The following is a 22614-nucleotide window of genomic DNA, read 5'->3' on the forward strand; positions in this document are numbered from 1 at the left end:
GGAGAATCAATCCATCCATATGTAAGTGGCTAACATTTTTGATATGTAGTAACAGTTAAATGAGGTAAATTGCTTTAGACAGAAACTTTTTTTTTTATCTTCTGCCAATAATTTTTCATCATTATTGAAACACTTATCATTAACCTTATTGAGACCAACCACTTTTAATAAGGAAGGAAAACAGTTTAGCTTTCTCTAATAGACCGAACACACAGGGATGCAGTTTGGCATTTCAAAAATATGTTGTGTGTTAATGAGGAAAAAATAGTGAACAGCCATGGAAAAGAAGTTCTCTAACCAGCAGATAAAAATACTTTTTTGTCCACAGGGAATGATTCAAAAGATATTAGAATTCTAGAATTAAATAAGGCAGTAGAAAAGATGTAAAAGTAGTAGAATGAGGGTTTGTGTGATATGTCATTGAACCCTTTGGCATTCAGACTACTCTGTCAAATATAATGCTTATTTACACACATTGTTTTGAATTAGTCATGTATTGTCCTATAGCTCTGAGATTTCAATGATGTGATGGTTTATTTTGTTTTGAATGACACTGTAGGAGGCCAGATCTAGCTGGTTTGGATACAAAATAGGTGGAATATTTGGACCAGCTGTGGCTGTGTTGTTGAAGTGTTATATGAAGTCTATCTTAAATGGGGCCTCATGAGGCCCATCTTCCCTCCTTAAATTATAATCACCAGAGGAACTACAAAATACTGTAAGTGTTCTTCCAACTCTTGTGAGAATAAATCATGTTAGTTTACTGCATTGTCGCTGCTTGGAGTAACAAGCTATTCTTCGTTTGTGTCATCTATTTACAGACTGGAACATTTGAGAGAAAAATAGTTTAGTCAAAGGCATAATGCAAGGCTGATGACAAGATAGAAACTGTTGACCTCTCGGCTGGTTGCTATTCAGCCATCTGCATTTAGAGTAGTTATGTATATCTAAAAGACTAAAACTAGTGTAAAAAGCAAAACTCAATACCAATAGACCAGCCCAGGATTATGGCCATTGACTAAGAAAGTAATAAATACTTTGTAACTGCTGTTGCTATACCATGTAGCTCCAACACTGTATGTACATAAGAAGTTCTATGAGACTGATAACTTTTCAAAATTCAAGTCAGAGGAAAAGGAAAAACAAGGTATGAAGCATTAAGGTTTAAAACTCAAGCTCTCTTTCAGCTTGAAATAACTAAAAAATGCAATCAAATATAAAAACGCATTTATTCTGTCTGGAACTGCAAACGCTTAAAAAAAACTTTTTCATAGAGGACATAAACTTTATCAAATCTAAAACTGTATTTATTAATTTTATCAATAATAATAATAATAATAAATAAATAAAAGTAATAATTACTTATTTTGTCTTTTCACATGGAACTAAGACAGGAGTATAATAGAGGGGGGAGGGGCATCTATTACTAGTACTTATTAGTTTTAATCAATAATTTTGAAAATTGAAAGGCCACGAGGCTTCAAGTTATAATTTTTATGGAAAAGTTAAAGACATTTGAAGTTGTGATGTTCATATGTATCCAAAGAGGATTCTCAATATAATGAATAACAAGAGAAATAAATATATTTTATACATAAAAGAGATACCAGAGCTGAAATTTGGAAGATGTGACATTCATGCATTTTCATTCATCCATTTCCCAAGATATTTTTGTTTGTGTGAGGTATACAATAGATCTAGTTTTAGTTCTTGCAATAAAAGAGTACATGTGTGCATGTGTTAATTTTTTACTAGCAAAATTTTATCAATTTATTGACAAAACTATAATAACAACAATAGTAATAAAATATTTAAAAAAAAAGTGTAAAAATATATTACAATCACCACTAACACCCTTTTTGCAGCTACAAGTATGCTGGTGTTAATGTACGGACAACTATATTCTTCTTTTGGCACTAGTAATACTGTTAGTTATAAAGGCTGTCTTTCACCCACACAAACACTCACAATAGCAGAAAAATATATATGCACCTATATATATATAAATTTAAATTCATATATAATCCAATATATACAGGAAGAGTATATACACACACACATATGCATAACAATTTTCTGTCAATAGAAATTAAGAAATAAGTGTCTGAGATATATGTTATGGTAAATCTTATTTCAAAACAATTTATGATATATATATAAAATTAACCATATTATGTTCTTTTTCCTTCTATAGTTGTTTTTGTTGTTTATTTTGGTATACTGATAAAAAATATTCAGAAATATAGAAGGCAAGTAATAGAGTCAACATCTTTGATATCTGATACTTACTTCTTGTGTTACTCTCATAATCAATAGGAGAGGTTGAAAAGCCAAGTTGACCCCAGCACAATTTGATCTTAGAAATACTCTCTATTTTCAGTACTAACTCAAATCAACCCCCTCTTTTTCTATGTGTGTCTTGAATAAGATAGCATTTCATGCTCTACAGTTACAACATAAAAATTTATTTTTTACAGAATTAGTGGAAAATATACAGAACCAACTGAAGAGGTTATATTGAACCAGCTCTAAATGCAAACTGGATGAATGTATGCGTGTGTGTGTGTGAAGAGGAGAGACAAAGAATATACTGGTATTAGTTTTTCTTTTGTTTTTGGAGTTAAGAATCACTTTCAATATTGATTTCAAATTTTGGCACAAGGCCAGTAATTTCTGGGGAGTGGGTAAGCCAATCACACCCCCCGCATCTGGTATTCATTTTATTGACCCTAAAAGGATGAAAGGTAAAGTTGATTTCAGCAGAATTTGAACTCAGAACATGCAGATGGACGTAATGCCACTAAGCATTTTGCCTGGCGTGCTAACAATTCTACCCACTCACTGCCTTAAATCATTTTGAATCTTAAAACTAAGTGTAACTGTTGTTGACAACCTCTCCTAACACAGAGATTTCTATGGAAGTGTTAATGTATGAATGAACAAATATATGTTTACATATGTACAAGTGAGTGTATCTTATTCAAAACAAAAGGGAAATTTTGAAAATGCAATAAATATATGCACCCTAGTCTCAGAGTATGAGACATGTTAAGACCCAGTAAAGTTTGGGTTTCATGGTGTAATGGCAGATAAGAGCTAAACCTCTCTATGGCAATAGTATGCATGTCTATTTCAAGTAATATTCTCAGATGATCTCTTAACATATAACATATCCCCCCAAACATGTAGGGGAACTGAAGCAATGGCAAATACAATGTTACAGTGTCCAGTTGATTATTTCAACTTTTAATTTATGAGTAGAAAGTCTAGAAGCTTATCCATTCAGACACCTTGTCCCTACAGAATCTTGGGGGGGGGGGGGGAAGCCAACTCCTTCCAAAATCGACAGAGACTACAAAGAAGTGAAAAGGCAGTGAGTATAAGGTATTGGATGGGTATCTCAAGTGATCTGCATTCAAAACTACTACTACATCTCCTTTTAATATTTTTTAATACTATTTTGTGTGCGTGTTCTTTGTCACTCATTTCCTTTTACCTCTTGCACTACCACCCACACTCTTGATCTTGAATTGAATACCATGACATCTTTCTACATGGATTGAAGCATTAATTCCTTCTATATCTTGCCACAGAAGTTCTGGCTTCTCACTCTTCATCCACATCATTGTATTTCAGAGTTTTGACCCTGACACAACAGTTCCCACTTCAATCCCTTTATAATTTACTAACATGGAGTAAAAGTGACAATATTTTCTTTCTTTTTCACACTCAGACAAAAGGCAAGAGTCAGGACAAGACAAAGTTCAGCTAATGCCTTAAATACAGCCCAACCAGTTTTCTCATTTTATTTAACTTTAAATAGCAATATAAACAAATTATTTATGTTGCAACTAGGGTAACAGGAAAAAGTGCAAATCTTCAACACATTTTCCATTATCATCATAAAAAACTACAAAAATTAAGCTGTTATAATTTACTATCAACACTATAGTAATACAGTAAATGTAAAAATCTTAATGATGCCCCCTTTCCCTTGGTGCCCTAAGCGTGTGTTTATTTTGTTTAATGATTAACCCAGTCCATTTGATTCTTCATTACTCATGACAACTGAACTTTAAGGCCACAACTGTTATCGCAGCTACTATAAAAGACTGTCATCACATCACTGTTGTGTATATTACATTGTGCTTTGTACAAAGAATAACAATAAGAAATGGTGGTTTGGTTGAGTGTGGTAAGTTATTAGTACACTGGCTTACTGATCACTGGTTCACTCCATCACCATTGCCAAACTGAGGATGAATCCAGTTAGTTATAAATAAGCACATTACATAGAGTACTGTGCAGTGTCTTTATGACTTGTTTCAAATGCTCCCACGAGCAAATTCCATCAATGGTTGAAGACGAAAGATATCCCCAAAATAGTCTATAGTCTGAAAATTGGAATAATCTCTACCATATGTTGACTTGTACTAGTAATGGAAAGGGAGAGATTAGAGTTATAAATAATAGTGCACAGAAAGAAATATGAAAACTGACCCAAGAGAAACATGCTTTGTGTGTGTTTGAGGCACAAAATGGTGTGGTTCTGTTTTACCTGTGATTGGTAAAGAGAGGCACATAGAAATAGGAATTACTCTTAGAAAACAAGAGTAAGAAAATATTTCAAATTCACATTCCTCAAAATAATATTATATATATAATTGTACTCTGACATCTGCATTGTGTCTATAGTTGGATTGGGAAACGCAAACGGTTCAGTCTGTCTGACCTTGAAGGGGTACTATTGAATGGAAACAATTCACTATTGTGGTGTACTCACACATATGTATATATGTGTGGGATATTTTTCTGAGAGCAGGAGTTTAGTATATCTGAGTTGTTAGCAATCCAGCCAACCAGCCAGTTGGCTCCTCCACCCCATTAAATATCACCAAACAGTGACATGAAGATTATTTATTCCCTCCCATCATGTTTGTCTCAGCAACACATTCACATTGTCATTATTTTAGCTTCTATTTCTTTTCAGTTTTCCCATCTTTCTTTGTTGCTATGCATTGGACAAGTTTAAAATCACTTAATTTTAGTAACTGTGGCAATTTGACTGCCCCCCAACTCTATCCTTCAATCCTCATAAACCCATCCCACCCACCATGAAAAACACTGATCTATAGACAATCATAATAATATCTTTCATATGTATTATCAAAATGCTTTAACAACTTTATATATGAAACACATACAACAGTAATGCATGGTTGTAGAATTTTCTAATAGCCTTGCATCAACCCAAGTGTAGTCAGTGAAATTGGGTAGATAGAAACTATTATAGAAGCCCGTTAGAAGGGCCATATCTGTTCTTTGGTGGTAAACTTAATTTGCTGTTCAGTTTAAAACTAGCACCTGGGGTGCTTTTATCAGAGTCCTTTCTGCTACAAATATTTACACCAGGCTCTGGTTTGATAACTCATCAGTTACAGGGATGATTTTTTCCCTCTCCCTTTAGTTTCTTTTTCAGTCTGGGATGCCCTGCAACTAGTCATAAGCACTGCTCTTCCTCCTTTGACTCAGCCACAACAAAAATTGTTATACTTTCATACTGTCACTATATCACAAGTAGGCATTATATACCTACTTATCAAAATGATATCATTACTGCACTCACGTTTTAGCCATATTACGAACTATTTTCATTGTTCATAACACAGCTAATCTTCATGGCATTATAATATTATCACTTAACACTATTATATCTTCACATCACAGTCATAGTCTTAAATCTATATATCTTTCTCACATCAATGTTATATCTTCATAGCAATATATCTTCCTCACATCACTGATATATCTTCATAGCAATATATATCATCTTTACATCACTTATATCCTTAGATAATGATGAGTCACTGTTACCTCTGCATATCACTGTCATATCTTCATACTATGATCAGTTCATTGTTATATTCTCGTTACTACACACTACAATATCATTCTGCAATTATTAAAAATGTATTAAAAATAAGATTTAAATGTGTATATATGTGTTTGTGCATGAGACTATAAATCCCCCCATCCATTTACTGTTGAAGTATAAAAACTGGACTCTTGGAAATGATTTATATAAAAAGGGGGTGGGCTAGAGGTGTGAATATACCATAGCAACATCTATGTATGTGATATAAATTCTATGGAGGGAGTTTATCAGTGAGGCATATCAGAATAATGAATTGGTGTATACACGAAAACTGTTTGTAATTTTAGCAAAATATATTGTTAATAGATTCCTTTTCTCAGTTTTTTTTTTCAAGACAGACAATTGAGTGAGAGACTTTGTATAAGAAAGAGATAGATTATTTGTACGTGTATGAAATATTTCTGTACAACTTTAGAAATATCAAAAGTTGAAGTGAAAGAGTTCTGTAGTTTAGCAATTTGTATGTAGAAAACAAGTTAGAATGTAGATTTACTACTTGATTACAGGTGATGAGATAAGGTTGGATGTTTGTATGTAAGAGTAAGAGAGAATGTGTGCAAAAGAAAGATTGAATGTATGTGTGTGTGTGTATGTGTGTAAGAGAAAGAGAGAGGACATCTGTATGTGTGCAAAGTATTTCTGCACATCTTCATAAATTAAAAAAAAATCCAAAAACAAAACAATATGCATTTCCAATTATGCATTTCAAATATAAGCACCCATTAGGAATGATAAAAATCTGATGGGTGAGTAGAATAGTTAGAAAAGAAAGACAATAAAACACACATACACACACTCTAAAACATTCTCTCAGGCACACAAAATTTGATTTTATGTTATGTAAATATTGTTGATTAGCAAACAGGAATCTGTCCGGACCTTTCAGCAGCTTCTGCAAGATTTGAAATCCAGATTTTGAAGTCTGGATTTTCACCCAGTTTAGCTCGCTTCAAGGACTGATCTTCAACAGTCACCTTCAGTTCACCAGTAACATGTAAATTCTGGTTCACTTCCAGACCTGGACAGGTTGGTTTTTCTTTATTATCACCGGAACATTTAGTATTATCCATGTGTGTAACTATATTCACTGAACTGGCATCAACTGCAAAGCAGCTGTTTTTGTTGTTGATGTTATCATTATTATTGTTGTTAAAAGTAATTTTATAGTTGTTATTATTGCTATTGTTGTTATAGCCAGCATTGCAGCTATTAGCTGAAATGCTGTTGTTTTTAATGTAGCTAGCATTGTAACTGCAGTTAAAATTGTTGTTATTATTATAGTTGTTATTACATGTAGCAGTGTAGCTAATGTTAGAACTGTTGTTTATGTTGCTATTATTATTTTTATTATTATTATCATCACTATTATTATAGGTAGCACTGCAGCAGTGGTTGGAATTATTGCTCGTTAGGCTCCTGCTTGTAGCAAGTGGAATATGATTTGAATGGAAAGTCAAGCGTGACTGAGTCACTAAATTTGATGTTGTCAGTATTCCACCACCTGTCTTGGTACATGTGGCAGCAGTAGATAATGGTTGTAAATTCTCACTATATTTCAATGTTTCAGACCCCTCAGTGCATTTTATATCAATTGTCAATGCCTGTGCAGCTGTGACATTTTCTTCACCATTTGCAACATTTGGAGTAGCAGCACTTGCAATATAACAATCCTCATCTTTGCCTTCAGATTCAGAGGTCACCGCATCATGACTATCAGATTTCTTGTTTAGCTGTAGATCTTGGTATGATTTCATAGATGGGTGTACATAGAATGTAGCAAGTGGAATCTTCATGACATCTAGTTGATGAAAATGAAAAATAAATTAATTTTATTGTTTAGTAAACATCAAACATGTTTAGGTGAGAGCAAAGACAAGCAAATGTTTTACTGAAATGTAGAGCCATATAAAGAAATTTACTATACATTTTCTATGACATTCTCTGTAATGTTACCTACTATATAACTTGAAAATTTAAGGTGAACTAAAACGATTTGAAAATTATATTTTTAGGTCATTGTTACTTAGTCAGCCTGTATACCAAACTTCCAGACTTTTTTAATGGTCAGAGATGCAACAATCAAAACTATCTTGGCTCTGTTTTTCAGAGTTTCTCATACTTTTTTTTATCATATAATCTGTTTTTTCAATGACAATAGGATATAACTTGAGGGAGATTCAGCTATTTTAGCCAAATGACTGTATAGAGTAAAGGTAAAGAACCTTTTTAATATTATAGGTGAATTACCAGTGCATACAAATGTGTGTGTGTGGAGGGGTGTATCTGAGCTAAGAAACATAACGAATCCTTAATTTTATAAATTAATTGGTCTGTAACTAATATTAAATTATTGTTTTGGTTTTAATGCTTAAGCCATTTTAGTTTTTACAAAGGGAATTTTTAGCAGCTTCATCATTGGGTAGTACCAAGTTTTAATGGAGATGATGGACTCCTCATCCTGGTGTAGGTTTCACTATTGGACCACACACTTTTAGACAAGTAATTATTGTTCAATCCTCTTCAAATATCTGGTATTTATTATTATGGGTTAATAAAATAAGTACCAGTTGAACACTGGGATCAATATAATCGACTTGCCTTCCCCTAAAATTACTAGTCTTCTGCCAAAATTTGCAACCAATATAACTGACTTAACCCTCCCCCAAAATTGCTGGCCTTGTACCTAAAATTGAAATTCACCAGCAATCCACACTAAAAATAAATGTTGGATGTGTATAGTCCTAGGTACACTATGCTTGGAAAAAAAAAATGGGGCAGTCATGGTTGGAAAGCTTTTCATCATAAATCCTGTTCTCTTAAAAAAATTGGCTCTTGTCCAGTTAGAAGAAATTTTCATTATTGAAGGGTAGAGGGAGTTGGAAGAATTAGTGGAAAAAGGTTGAATTTTAGTGCTGGACTAGATAATAATAATGAAATTATTGTGTACAGTACTCAGGTGCACTACAACTCATCAAAGGTGCATGTATAATACATAAAATTATGTGGAGAGTGAACAGTGTAAGGATCATGATATATATGTGTGCATGCGCATGGAGGGGGGATATCAGGTGTAGTGTTGGTGAATTTCAGGAAGCATGGAGGTTTTAAAGGATGCAATGTCTTGGCAGCTAACAGCTGATACAGGTAGTTTGTTCCATGCTTCAGCAACTCTGAGTGTGAAAAAATGTTTCCGAAAGTCATGGGGGCTGTGCTGTTTTCTGACTTTGTAGGTATAGTTCAAAAAGGTACTCAAGATACATGATGGTTAATAATTTTTGAGTTTTATACAATCTAGTTTGGCAAAAATGGTAAAATTTCAGTTAAAAGAAATATAAAAAATAACAAGAAAAAATCCAAAGTGATTACATGAATGATTCTCAAAGGGTGCTGTTTTAAAAAATATAACTTTACTCAGCTCCAGAACCAGAAAATGAAGACCAATATAAATCATCTATTGCTCTGTTTAACAGTCACCTGGTTCTTGAGCACCTTTAGCAAAGTACACTCTGCATCAAACATTTGGGCCAAATCTTAGAATACAGGATAATTTCTTCCCACCAGTCTTGGAAGCCCTGCAAAATACCATGGCCATTCTGTTCTGACTAATTCATACACACAAACACATATATAAGAATTCTACAATCCAGCTTCAGAAACCAATTCCAATTGCTATACTTGCATGATGGTCATGCTTGACATGAGGAAAGCATGACAATCAGAACTTTTCAATTTTGTTTTATGAACTATCATGGCTATGTAAGAATTAGTGTAGTAAATTATTGAACTAGCAGAACTGGTAGAGACAGACAAAATGTTTGAGCAGTATTTATGTTCTGATTTCAAATGATGCCAGAATCAACTTAGTCTGTTATCTTTCAGTAGTCAATAAAATACTGGAGTTTGTTTCCTCCCCAACAAATTTGTGGCCCTGTGCCTAGTTTAGAAATTATTATTATTTCTCACATCTGTAGCAATTATCACAGTGTAGGGTTAAGTTCAGGAAGAGGCAAAAATTTATAAGCAGATTTTGGATCTTGATTAACACCATTTCATATTAGTTACAATAATGACCAAAGAAAACCATTAACATTATTACAGTCTACTTGCTCCTTCTCTAAAATTTCAGGCTTCAATCTTTCCATTCCTCATCAACAATAAGAGAATCAAAACCAAAACAAAAGAACTTACTAGCTAAGGGATGTTTGTATTCTTTAGAAAGGGGTACAATTCGCATGATTCCATCTCGAGGTTGCTTCCTTTTCCGACTTCCAACAATGGGAGGATAAATAGGTTGTCTACGTCGATGTGGTGGAGCCAGAAGCATATCTGTCCTGATTGCTGCAAAGAAAGAAATGTACAGAAATAAACTATTGCTGAAAATACATGTATATCTAGATAATACATTGGACAATATAGTTCAAGATAGCAACAGGACAGTTGTCATGACTGGAATGCTTTTAATCATAGTCTACTTAAGCACAGCTAAATATCAATAATAATGTAATGACTTTAACTCTTTAATATGTAATCCAGCTATATCTGGCCCAAATATTCTGCCTGTTTTATGTTAAAATTGAGCAGATCTAACCTCTCACACCTACCTTACAATATTATTCTAAATAATATGAGTAAATAAGCAATACATTTTACAAAGAAATCAGAATGTTAAATGTTGGATCAATGATATTCTTAAATATTGGATCACAGGCGTTTATACTATCATTAAATATTAGATAAACAGAATCATTTTTATTTCCATGGTTGTATGTGTTTGACAGATTAGCAATACCCTTGCAGCTCTCCATATATCTCTGATCTTAACATCCTTCCCTCAAATCTTTGCTGCAGATGACATCTACTTTCCTCAGTATAAAAAAATATTATGTCAACTATTGGCATTACATATTTATACCAATGCCATCATCTCTCTTTCTCACCACAATTGTGTTTCATGTTTTTTGATGAGTTAATACTGTAAGAAAAACAAACTTCTTTTAAACTGGTGCTCATCATTGCAGTGAATATAATATTAATATGCACTTGTCAGCAAATTTAATATTAGCTCATATTTTTAATCTAATATTTAAAAATTAGAATTATATGAACTTCAAATATTATAGAAATATACAATAGCAATTTAAGTTTTAAATAGCTAACATAGTTTAAATACGCATGCAGAAAACTTACACAATATGTAACATGTAACACCTGTCTGTCTTTTAGTCTCTCTAAATAAAAAGTAAGATCAGAAAGAATAAGGATAAGTAATACAACCAAATCCTTTTTTGTTGATTTTTCTCAATATTGCTTCATAACCACATCACCTGACAACTTATGGTGTTGGAGATTACCATAAATGATATGAAGAGGACCAACATTTTAGCAATACCAAACCTTCTTTAGGTCTACAAAACATATTAAGAGAAATGCAACAGTTCATTGTTGCACATGGTAGAATCACTGTATAAATGACAAGTGGTTTGCTGGCCATGTAATGTGAAGATTAACATTTAAGTAAGTCAAAATACAATGGTCATCAGTTCAACTGTACATAGAAACACATTAACAAATATGATGTGATTGGAGGGGAATTATTTATAGATTGTATAGACCCTTTCTATGATGATAATGATGAAAGATCTTGTGTCAAATATATTGATAAAAACAATGTTTTGTGACACTGATGCTGGTAATAATGTTGCATGGTCATGATTCTAGTAATAGAAGACACAAATCAATAACTTTGGGAATGCATATCATTCTTGACATGAGATATCTTGATATTACTTATCAAAGTTATCCCATGACACTTCTGATGGTAATATGTGCTGAAAGCAGAGTATAACCAGTCATCCCTATGATAAAAAGGTTTTAAAAAATGTCCAAATATATGTATTAGTTAAAACAAAATTTAAAAACACATGAAGTTTGCCACCATCTTCCCTATGTCAAAATTACATCTCTCTTTCAGCCAATATTTTTCTCAGGCCTTTACCTCCCAATTAACAACGTCTCATTACTTACTGGGAGTTGAACAACTCATGATTGTCTGACGGGAACTTTCACTGTATATTCTCTGTTTACCAGAGTTCTTACGAGATCTTCCCAATGAATCCATTGAACATGCTGGAAGTGTTGCAATTCTGGCTTCAAGATCAAAATCTCTGAAAAGTTTGAAACACAAAATGATAAGAGCTCTATTGTAAATTTTTATTGAGTCTGACTGGTTGATAAATTTCTTTTCTTTTTACATGGCTTAGTCAGAGGAGAGAGAACAATGCCTGTGATCAATGTTACCTCTAGTTTTTTTTTTTTATTATATGTGTGTGCAAATTTTGTCTTTCTATGCAAAGTGTGAGTACATCCATGTGAAAAATCTTCTTGAATTAGAAAAAAATTTCGTTTCATCTTGAAAACTTTGTTTGGGCATATTTTTTCCGTTGTGTGCTAAATGTAAAATGTGTACAGGGTGCACAGCTAACAAGGAACATTGCCCTGCAAGTCTGTGACTAGTGGGAAAGTGAGGAAGTTATCCTCAGAACAGAGTCTTGGTCCAAATAATTATAAAAGAGTAGACTCCATTAAAAAGTGGTGGTTTTAAAATAGGCAGTAGGTTAAGTTTACAGGTGAAGAAGAAAGATTTGGCTGATATTTGAAGAAAAATCTACTGGATTTGCAATATCAATTTGAATGACAAGTTTAAATACAAGGGAGTAGAAAACAAAAGATAAAAACTATTTGAAGATGAATTTTTACTTTAAATCATTATAGCAACAACAAATCTCAAATTTCAAATTGAAACTATACAAAGAAGGTACTAGTACTAAAAATGCTCAGAAAATTATGTAAATAGTAAAATTCCTGAAAACACTTACCCAGTTTTGTAACGTTTGTCTAGCTGTGAATCTGATTCTGACATAGTACGTTGCAGTTTGCGGCCTGTTTGTTCACATGACCGATGTGGTTGGTGTTGGTGATAGTCATATACATCATTACTACAAGGGAGATCAGCATGAGATAGATTTGGAAATGAAAGGGGATTTATTTTAAAAAGAGTATTGGCTCTAACATGTATAAAGGGCATCAATCCTCAGTTACATATAGATCATTAGCAACAGGTTGTACAAAAAGTAGTTAGTGACAGATCATACAAAAGGGCCGAGAAAGGGTAATTAGCAACAGATCATACAAAAGGTCATAAGTAAAAATTCAGCAGGTGAGAGATGTTTCACTTTGAAAAAGGGTTATCAGCCATAGGCTATGCAAAAATAGTCACAAAGAAATGTTAACAGTAAGAGGGCATATGGAGGTCATTTACCTGCTGGCATAACAGACCCTGGCCATAAACTGCACAGGGATCATTTAGCCACAGCTGATATAAAGGTCACAGGACACAATTCATACAAGAAGTCATTAACCACATATTGTACAGAGTTTGACAGTCATATCAACTAGTTGTTGTTTAGCAACAGATCAAACATGAAAAAGTACAAGTTGAGCAACCATGTACAATAGTAAATAACACTGGGACTTATTGTGAGAGAGGACACCAAACATGATACCTTGTGTGTTTGTGCATATATGTACATCATTTTTTTATCATTTAACACCTATTTTCTATGCTGGCATGGGTTGGATGGCTTGACAGGAGCTGTCAAGCTGTCCAGGCTCCAGTCATCTGTTTTGGTATGGTTCTACGGCTGGATGCTCTTGCTAATGTCTACCACTTTACAATGTCAATAACCACATATTGTACAGTTTGACAGTCATATCAACTAGCTGGTGTTTAAACGTGGCACTGGCACACACACATATAGAATGTAAAGTTCCATGAAGGTATGTGTCAGCATGATCAGTAAACTTCAATATCTGTTGCAAGAGGTGCCCATCATTGCTACTCATATTTAAGAGAATTATCAAGCATTCCTCAAAATTGAGTTACAGCCATCAGATATATATATTTATATAAATCAGATCATAGCAACACTAGTTGCTAACCGTGAGCTATACAAAAACATTCAGGTTATTTTATTTCCATGTAAATTTGATATGGGAAAAAGCACATAACCTTCAACACCAATAAATTGTTATTGTTCCTGACTGTACAGAGTCCACTTTTTGTTTTCTATACTTGTCATGGACTGCTTGAAGATTACAAATTTCCTACACTTGGATCTCTGGATCTTACCCTTGTATATTGATATATTGATTTGATGGATTCTCTCATGGACAACAAACGAGGGCTCAGTAAAATAAAGAGGTAATCATGTTCTATGGACCTGAATATGTCTCTTGAGGCTTGCTGGTGCCTTGCAAAGCTTTTGGCAAATGGAACAGGTTGAGGACTCAGTTTGCTCGAGTGCCTGTGGATCGTTTACTATGTGTTTTGTTGAGTGAATGGCTAGGCCTGCTTTGCTTCATCCCACAAAACACAATGACAGGTAAGGTTTCCACTTAGAGGAGCAGCATTTTGCTAGCATGCCTTCAAGCTTGCACGAAGTTGGTCCCAAGGCTGGAATTAACTTTGCTCAAATCTTTGAACTGAGGAGAAGCAGGACTGGCACCAGGTCCTGCATTCTAATGCTTGTTTTCCCAGGAAGAAAGGGGAATGTTGCATTGCTTCAGATTGTCTTTGAAGTGCAAGAGTGACCTTCCAACTTTTGGTAACTGGCCAAAGAGAAGTTGCTTTAGAATTCTGATATCACTCATATATACATATATACATATATATATATATATATATATATATATATATATATATATACATATATATATATATATATATATATATACATATATATATATATATATATATATATATATACACACAAAGTTTGAGTGTTTATATATATATAAATAAACACTCAAACTTTGTATGACTTGCATCAAATACATCTTAAAAAGAAAAAGTACAGGATACTCTACTTCCAGAAATAAAGGCTACAACTAGGACACCTTTGATTATAGGTCTGACCTAACAGAGTTGGTCTGGAGTTAACACCAGACTGTCAACTTGATAATAGGTTCTTACAAGTACTGAACCAACCTTAATCAATTACTGATTCCCATTTTTATTGGCTCTGGACAGAGTATTAAAAGGCAAAAATCAATAGCAGTAGAATTTCAAAGGCTTGGCTGAGTGGTTAAGGGGTTTTCTTCACAACCATATGATGTCAGGTTCAGTCTTAATGTGTGGAACATTGAGCAAATACCTTACACTACAGCCCTATGCCAAGTGAAACCTTGTGAGTAGATTTGAGAGAGAGAGAGAGAGAGAGAGAGAGAGAGAGAGAGAGAGAGAGAGAGAGAGAGCGAGAGAGAGAAAGAGAGAGAGAGAGAGAAAGAGAAAGAGAGTGTGTGTGTGTCTCCTTATCTTGATATTGCATGATCATTGATTACTTTGTTCAGAAATAAGTAAGGGTTGGCTATAGGAAGGCAGGGTATCCAATCATAGAAAATCTACTTCAATAAACTCTATCTGACCCATGCAAACATGGAACAGACGATATTTAAAAAAATAGGATGATGATAGGTGTGGAGGCAGGGAACTAACTGGTGAAAGGAAATTAGTTGAGTGCTCTACCATCTGTCACCACTTTATCCTTTTTGCTAACATTAACCCTTTAGCATTCAAACCAGCCATATCAGGCCAAAATATTTTACCTGTTTTATGTTCAAACTGGCCAGATTTGGCCTTTGCCATCTACCCTATAATGTCATTGTAAAAATAAACAATCACATCATTAAAACCTCAAAGCTACAAGATAATGCATAATTAATTGAAAACGATATGAATAAATAAGCATTACATTTGACAGAATAATCCGAATGCTAAAGGGTGGATTAATAATGATTTCTGTCTGTAAAACAAAGCAACAACTCTAGATGAGGTAGAAGGTATGTAGTCAATTTAATCAGCACCAGAGTCACTTGCTAATTATATTTGACTCAGGAAGGATAAGCAAATTCAACCACAGTGGGATCTGAACATCTCAAAGGTTGAGCTACCAGTGATCTTGGTGTATAAAGAAATAAACCTAGTACTAATAAAATTAACATTAAAATAAATAAATCTACATATAGCTATAACTCTTTGCAATAGTTACATCTAACTTATACACAACTTCATGTAGATATATGTATCTATAAGATATAGTTACATTCCCCTTGAAATTGTAAGATTTCCAACAGGTTACAAACTGATTGCCTCTTTTGGGCTTGCTAGTTATAACAGTTATTATCCAGTGGTTATTAAACATTACTATAGATTCCAAAGTGTTAAACTGAATCTGAAGTAGGACATTTTCTTCTTACCTATCATCAGAGGTAACTTTGTAGATGGTTTGGATCTCAGCCAGACGCTCCCGAGATGCTGGAAGAGCTCCACTAGCAATCAGATTTTTGTAAATGGCTCCTTTGTTCCTTCGTTTTGATTTACGTGTTGGTATATTATTGTCCCTCAATGGATATTCAAAGGATGACTGAAATTCCAAACCAGCAGATTTAGTCCAATTAACATCAATACGAGCATCACCCTGATGATTTTTGTTGTCATCAGATTCATTACAGTCTTTGCAATGATGATGAGGACTTGTATTGTCAGTAGTACTAGGGGGGGGTGATTCCTTTACAATGTGTTGGGTTGAGTTGGTAGATGGTTCACAAGAGCATTGAGTGATATCTTTGTTTTTGAAGTCCCAGTTTTGACATAACCTGAGTTCAGAGTTTTCAGTATCTGGTTGAAGGTTGATTTTAGATAACCAGGAAACTTTAGCGCTCTCTTGGCTCAATAGCATAGACTGTAAAAAGAAATAAAAATGATACACACTCAGATATATTAATAATAAAAGTTCCATTACCATAGCAGGGAATGCATGAATGGAGAGAAGTTCACAGTTGTTTGGTAATGCACAACTCCAATAAAATCCTAAGATGAATTGAACCTTAAGAGTGGTATAAAAACATAATACTTTATTGTAATGTGGACCTAGTATAGTATGCACAATATCCATAAGAAAATGCAATTCTCAACTCATCAGGCCTACCAAACAATGACATGAATCAACAATTCGTTAACAAGAAACTTGAGAGTTGCTTGAGAATAATTTTATGGATGTTGTGCATACTACATTCCTGACTGTCCCATGTTTAAGTCATAATAAAGATTCTTAATGGAACAAATATAGCAGTACCTGATAGTCCATTTGTATTATACATATGTAAATATTGTACAAATGTTTATTCTTAATCACCATTGCATTGCTGCTTCATAACAAATTTGTGTGCTCATGCCCCCCCCCCCCCCCAGTTTTATTAACTATCTGTTCAAATGAAATTAAATTCTTTTCTTATTTTCGAGAACATCTTGTAGACCACATAATATATTTTTGTGTGTACATGCATAAGTGTGTGCATATGTGTATGCATGATTTTGTTGCCATGTAACATTGCAGTGATAGTTATTTGGTTTGCTTATTTTGATATTTTTTCCTTTTTAGTTTTTAATATCCTTATATTCTTTTCTCTTAATATTTTATTGTTTATTAGAGAATATGTGTTGCAGTATTGTTTATAACTTGAGAAACACATTTTATATTTAGTAAATCCTCAATATAATACTTTAGTCATTGCCATGCTGACTTCTGGATTTGACTCTTGACAAATCTTCTAAATTTCAAATTTCATGCAAAACCTCATGTAAATAAACCTCTCTTCGTAAATAATACACTATTCTGTATTCTAACACATCTAATTTTAGTGGAAGATAAATATTATCTTTTGGTATTAATACTGCTTCTGTCACTATCAATTATTTTTTAATGAGTCCACTGACTATTTGCAACACCAGTGCCTGAATAGACACCAAGATTTTATATATCACTGATGGGAGAACTGGCTGCAGTGTCTGGTAAGACGTTTGCCATTGAAAAGCCCAAGGAAGGGTGAAAACATGTGATCTGGCAGTTCTGGCTGCTGCACCAGACGTTATCACCCATCTGCAATATAAACACAAGTGCTTTTAAGTACCACAAGTCCATATGAGAGGTTCTGTCATGGTAAATAATGTAGTATTCTGTGTTCTAACACAATATCCACTTTGAGCGGAAGATAAATATTACCTTTTAATAAATAAGTGTATAAAATATATTAATGATCTTTAGGTGAAAATTGGAAAGGGGGATTATATTGAGACTTAAGTAAGTACTTTTAGTTTTTGTCATTTTGATTTTTAGATGATACCACAAAATTTCAAACTTTCTCTGTTAATTCCCTGACAAGGTTTGAAATGAATATAGGGTTCATCAGGATATAAAACTTCTCGATAACATTCAATCAGTCCTCAACTGCAGGGTAATTCCCTCTGCATGGGTAAAATATAATAATCCAAAGATTCATTTGCTTGCAATCAACTCTCAAGACCCACTCTCTATTTTTGGTTGTAGTTAATAGTCAGGAGAATGGTGAGTTCTGTAAGGATGACTTAAGACTTAACTCTTGACATCAACATGTCTCAGACAACCCCTGGTCCTATGATACAAAACTACCATAGTTAAATTAAAACATTCCATTTAATTTATCTGGATTTTAACTGAAAAAACTGGGGTGCAACTTATGAAATGAAAAACAATTTTCCCTAGATTTAGCACTAAATAAATATGGTGTATAAAAACATTTTGCTAAAGTATATTCCAAATGTCAGTTTAATACACCAATTCATGAAAAAGTTTGATATTTTACAAAATCTTTTCAAATTTTCAAGATAAACTACAACTTACAACTATCTTTGGTGTGACCCAGTGAAGGGCTAAAAAACATCACAGTGATAAACTCTTCAGTAGTACTTTTACAGTCAACTAAATTAACTAGAATGTGAAGGACTCCCTTCACATTCTAGTAATTCTCATGTAAAGAGCCATAATTTTGCTCCTCATCAGTGAAGAGATATCAGAGTTCAATGTTGTTTTTCTCATTTTTTTAAAAATATATCTTTCTAAAATTCCTGGTAACAATCAGAAAGACCAAGGAAAATTATGGAAGCTAGAGCTTAATGATCAGAAATGACACAGGCACTCACCATATCAGGGGAATCAGCAGAGATTTCTGGAAGCTCCTTCTTGATATTGGTCTGTGATAAATGATTGCATGTTGATTCAGTTGCATTCTGTTCAATAGCCATCATTAACAAATTCATATTGTTGCTGTTGGTAGTGCAGGGTCTATAGCAGGCTAAGCAGTCTGGAACAGACGTAGTAAATTTGAATGAGAGAATATATTATAATGCACAGAATTGAGTGATAAATAAAAATTGAATGTAAGACATGATATATACAATATAACATAATAAATATATACACATTTACACAAATCTGTGTGTGTGTGTGTGTGTGTGCGTGTGTGTAGGAGCAGGCATGGGCTCGCATTTAAGAAGTTTGCTTCCCAACCACGATTTCAGATTCAGTCCCATGGTGTGGTACTTAGACAAGTGTCTTTTACTATAGACCTCGGTCAACCAAGCCTTGACAGTGGATTTGGTAGACAGAAACTGAACGATGCCTAAGCTTCTTATACATATGTCTGTGTGCAGGTCTGCCCCACCCACTTGACAACTGATGTTGGTGTATTCACGCCCCTGCTCAGTAACTTAGCAGTTTGGCAAAAGATATTGATAGAATAAGTACAAGGCTTAGAAAAATAAGTACTGCAGTCGATTTGATTGACTAGGATTCTTCAAGGCAGTGCCACAACATCACTACAGTCTAACGACTGAAACATGTAAATGACAAAAGTTATATAGGTATGTATGTATATGTGTGTTTGTGTATGTATATACAAACTCAAACACACAAATCATCATCAGTTAACGTCCACTCTCCATGCTGGCATGGGTTAGACAGTTTGACTGGAGCTGATGATCTAGAGAACTGCACCAAGTTCCAGTCTGATTTAGCATGGTTTCTCCAGCTGGATGCCCTTCGTAATGCCAACCACTCCAGGAGTGTAATGGGTGCTTTTATGCACCACCAGCATGGGTGCCATTTACATGACACTGGTAATGACCATGACAATGATTCATGGGTGGGTGCCATTTATATGGCACTGGCAACAACCATGACCGCAATGCACAGGTGCCATTTACATGACACCAGCATGGTCACAACTACGATTTTACTTAGCCTGATGAGTCTTCCCATGCACAGCATATCACCAGAGCTCTTGGTCACTTGTCATCACTTCTGTGAGGCTCAACATTCGTAGATCATGTTTCACCATCTTGTTCCATGTCTTCCTGGGTCTACCTCTTCTACAGGTTCCCTCCAGTTAGAGATCAGCACTTCTTTACACAGCTGTCCTCGTCCATACACATCACACGACCATACCAACACAGTGGTCTCTCTTACACACCAGATCTGATGCCTCTTATGCCCAGTTTTTCTCTCAAGACTCTTACACTCTGTCATACATGCACACTGACATGGCACATCATTCAAAAGCTAAAATGAAACACACTGTGACCAGTAATAGTCTGCTTCATCATTCAATATGTGTGTGTGTAGACACACACACATACATATATGTAGGCACAGGACAGCTGAGAAGTTCACTTTGCAACCATGATGTCCCAGGTTCAATTCCACTGAATGGTATCTTGGACAGAAGTCATACTATCATGCTCATTCTGCTTAAGAATAGCATTAACGGTAATGTGTGTCAGTGGAATAACTTATATATATCATTTCAATTGACTGACCAAATGAATCCTCATCACTGAATAAGAGACAGAGATCTATGAACACCATACACATACATAAGACAGGCTTCTGTACAATTTCTATCTATCAATTTCACTTATAAGCCTGAAGCTATAGTCAAAGATTGCCAAATAGTGGGACAGAACATGAAACAACATGAAAACAAAGCAAACTATGTCCATATACTCTTGTTAGTGATTCTCTCTCTCACTCTCTCCCACATACATATGTGTGAGTGAGACAGAATGAAAGACAAAGATACCACATACACACACACACATACATATATATATATATATATATATATATATATATATATAATAAATGTAATATACATATAAAGTAAAATAAACATATGTCAATAAATAAATACTACCTGTGATAAATTTTACACAGAACAGATAAATACTGATTTCAAATTTTGGCACAAGGCCAGCAATTTTAGGAGGGGGTAAGTTGATTACATCGACCCCAGTGTTCAACTAGTACTTATTTATTGACCCTGAAAAGATGAAGACAAAGTTGACCATGGAAGAATTTGAACTCAGAATGTGAAGACAAGTAAAATACTGTTAAGTATTTTGCCTGGCATGCTAATGATTCTTATTTTCTTACTGCCCACAAGGGGCTACACACAGAGGGGACAAACAAAGACAGAAAATGGATTAAGTTGATTATATCGACCCCAGGGGATAACTGGTACTTATTTAATTGACTCCGAAAGGAAGAAAGGCAAAGTTGACCTTGGTAGAATTTGAACTCAGAATGTAGCGGCAGACAAAATACCGCTAAGCATTTCGCCCAGCGTGCTAATGATTCTGCCAGCCTGCCACCTTAGCACAGATAAATATTGATTTCGGTATTCAGTAGAAGACCACAAATTTGTATATGAGAAGGGATTGGTTTATTGATTTGACCTTGTGGTATGATTAGTATTTATTTTACTGACCTCTTAGATGAGGAAAGGTGAATATCAACTTCAGCAGGATTTGAACTCAGAAGTGAGGGACTATAATTAAAAAGCCACAACCCACTTCGCCAGCAATCTGTCATTTCTACTATTCCACAAGCTTTAGATAAATAAGGGAGCCTCTAAGTGGTTATTCAAACTGCTGAAAATCCTGCTCCCCCCATGCAAAATGCGCAGTACCCAAAACTTACAAGAGTGTGATAGGATAATTAAGATGAGATTATTTATAGGCAACTCAACAGCAACACGTATCTTAGCATACATTCCCACAGGCAAGACTGCCAGGAGAACTGCTTCTAGGAGATTCTTCTGCAGACTCTTCAACAATGACTTACAGTGACATCAAGGGCCATGTTGGCCAACATGATGATGGCTTCTGTGACATACATGGAGGTATGATCCTTGAAATTATCTCCCCTCCTCATATGGTGCTGCTCTTAATTGTAATACATCCTCTAAAAGCAGAAGAGATGATGATTATGATGATTATCATTTAAAGTCTGCTTTCCATACTGGGTATGCAAGGAGTCTTTTAAGTGTCACCAGTATGAGAGCCTTTACATATCACTGGCACAAGTGTCCTTTACATGTCACTCACATAGGTGCTCTTTATATGTCACTGATACAAGTGCCCTTTACGTAACATCGGCACAGGTGCCCTTTACGTAACATCGGCACAGGTGCCCTTTACGTAACATCGGCACAGGTGCCCTTTACGTAACATCGGCACAGGTGCCCTTTACATATCATCATCACAGGTGCCTTTTATGTATCACTGGCATGGGAGCTTTTTACATGTCACTGAACTAGTCACAACCACGATTTCATTAGCTTGGACATGTCTTCTCAAGCACAGCAAATTGCCAGAAATTTCAGTCACTTGTCATTTCTTCTGTAAGACTCAACATCTGAAGACCATAATTCATCACCTCCATTCCATGCTTTTCTGGGTCAACCTC

The 22614-nt window shown here is 34.5% G+C and overlaps 1 protein-coding gene across 3 annotated transcripts in view; it reads right to left on the reverse strand.

Annotated features, from left to right (window-relative positions):
- Positions 1-1213: 1213 nt before the first annotated feature.
- Positions 1214-22614, reverse strand: part of LOC106879452 (uncharacterized) — a 71610-nt gene continuing 50209 nt past the window's right edge. For all 3 annotated transcript variants that reach the window (XM_052975245.2, XM_014929011.3, XM_052975244.2), the window contains 6 exons: positions 19011-19171; positions 16250-16734; positions 12811-12930; positions 11960-12099; positions 10124-10273; positions 1214-7733 (listed from right to left, as the gene is read on the reverse strand). In XM_052975245.2, coding sequence (XP_052831205.1) covers positions 6790-7733; positions 10124-10273; positions 11960-12099; positions 12811-12930; positions 16250-16734; positions 19011-19171 — 2000 coding nt within the window. In that variant the 3' untranslated portion in view covers positions 1214-6789. The remainder of the gene's footprint in view (positions 7734-10123; positions 10274-11959; positions 12100-12810; positions 12931-16249; positions 16735-19010; positions 19172-22614) is intronic.

Source organism: Octopus bimaculoides, chromosome 20 (assembly GCF_046866305.1).
Source record: "Octopus bimaculoides isolate indiv1 chromosome 20, ASM4686630v1, whole genome shotgun sequence".
NCBI classification, from domain to species: domain Eukaryota; kingdom Metazoa; phylum Mollusca; class Cephalopoda; order Octopoda; family Octopodidae; genus Octopus; species Octopus bimaculoides.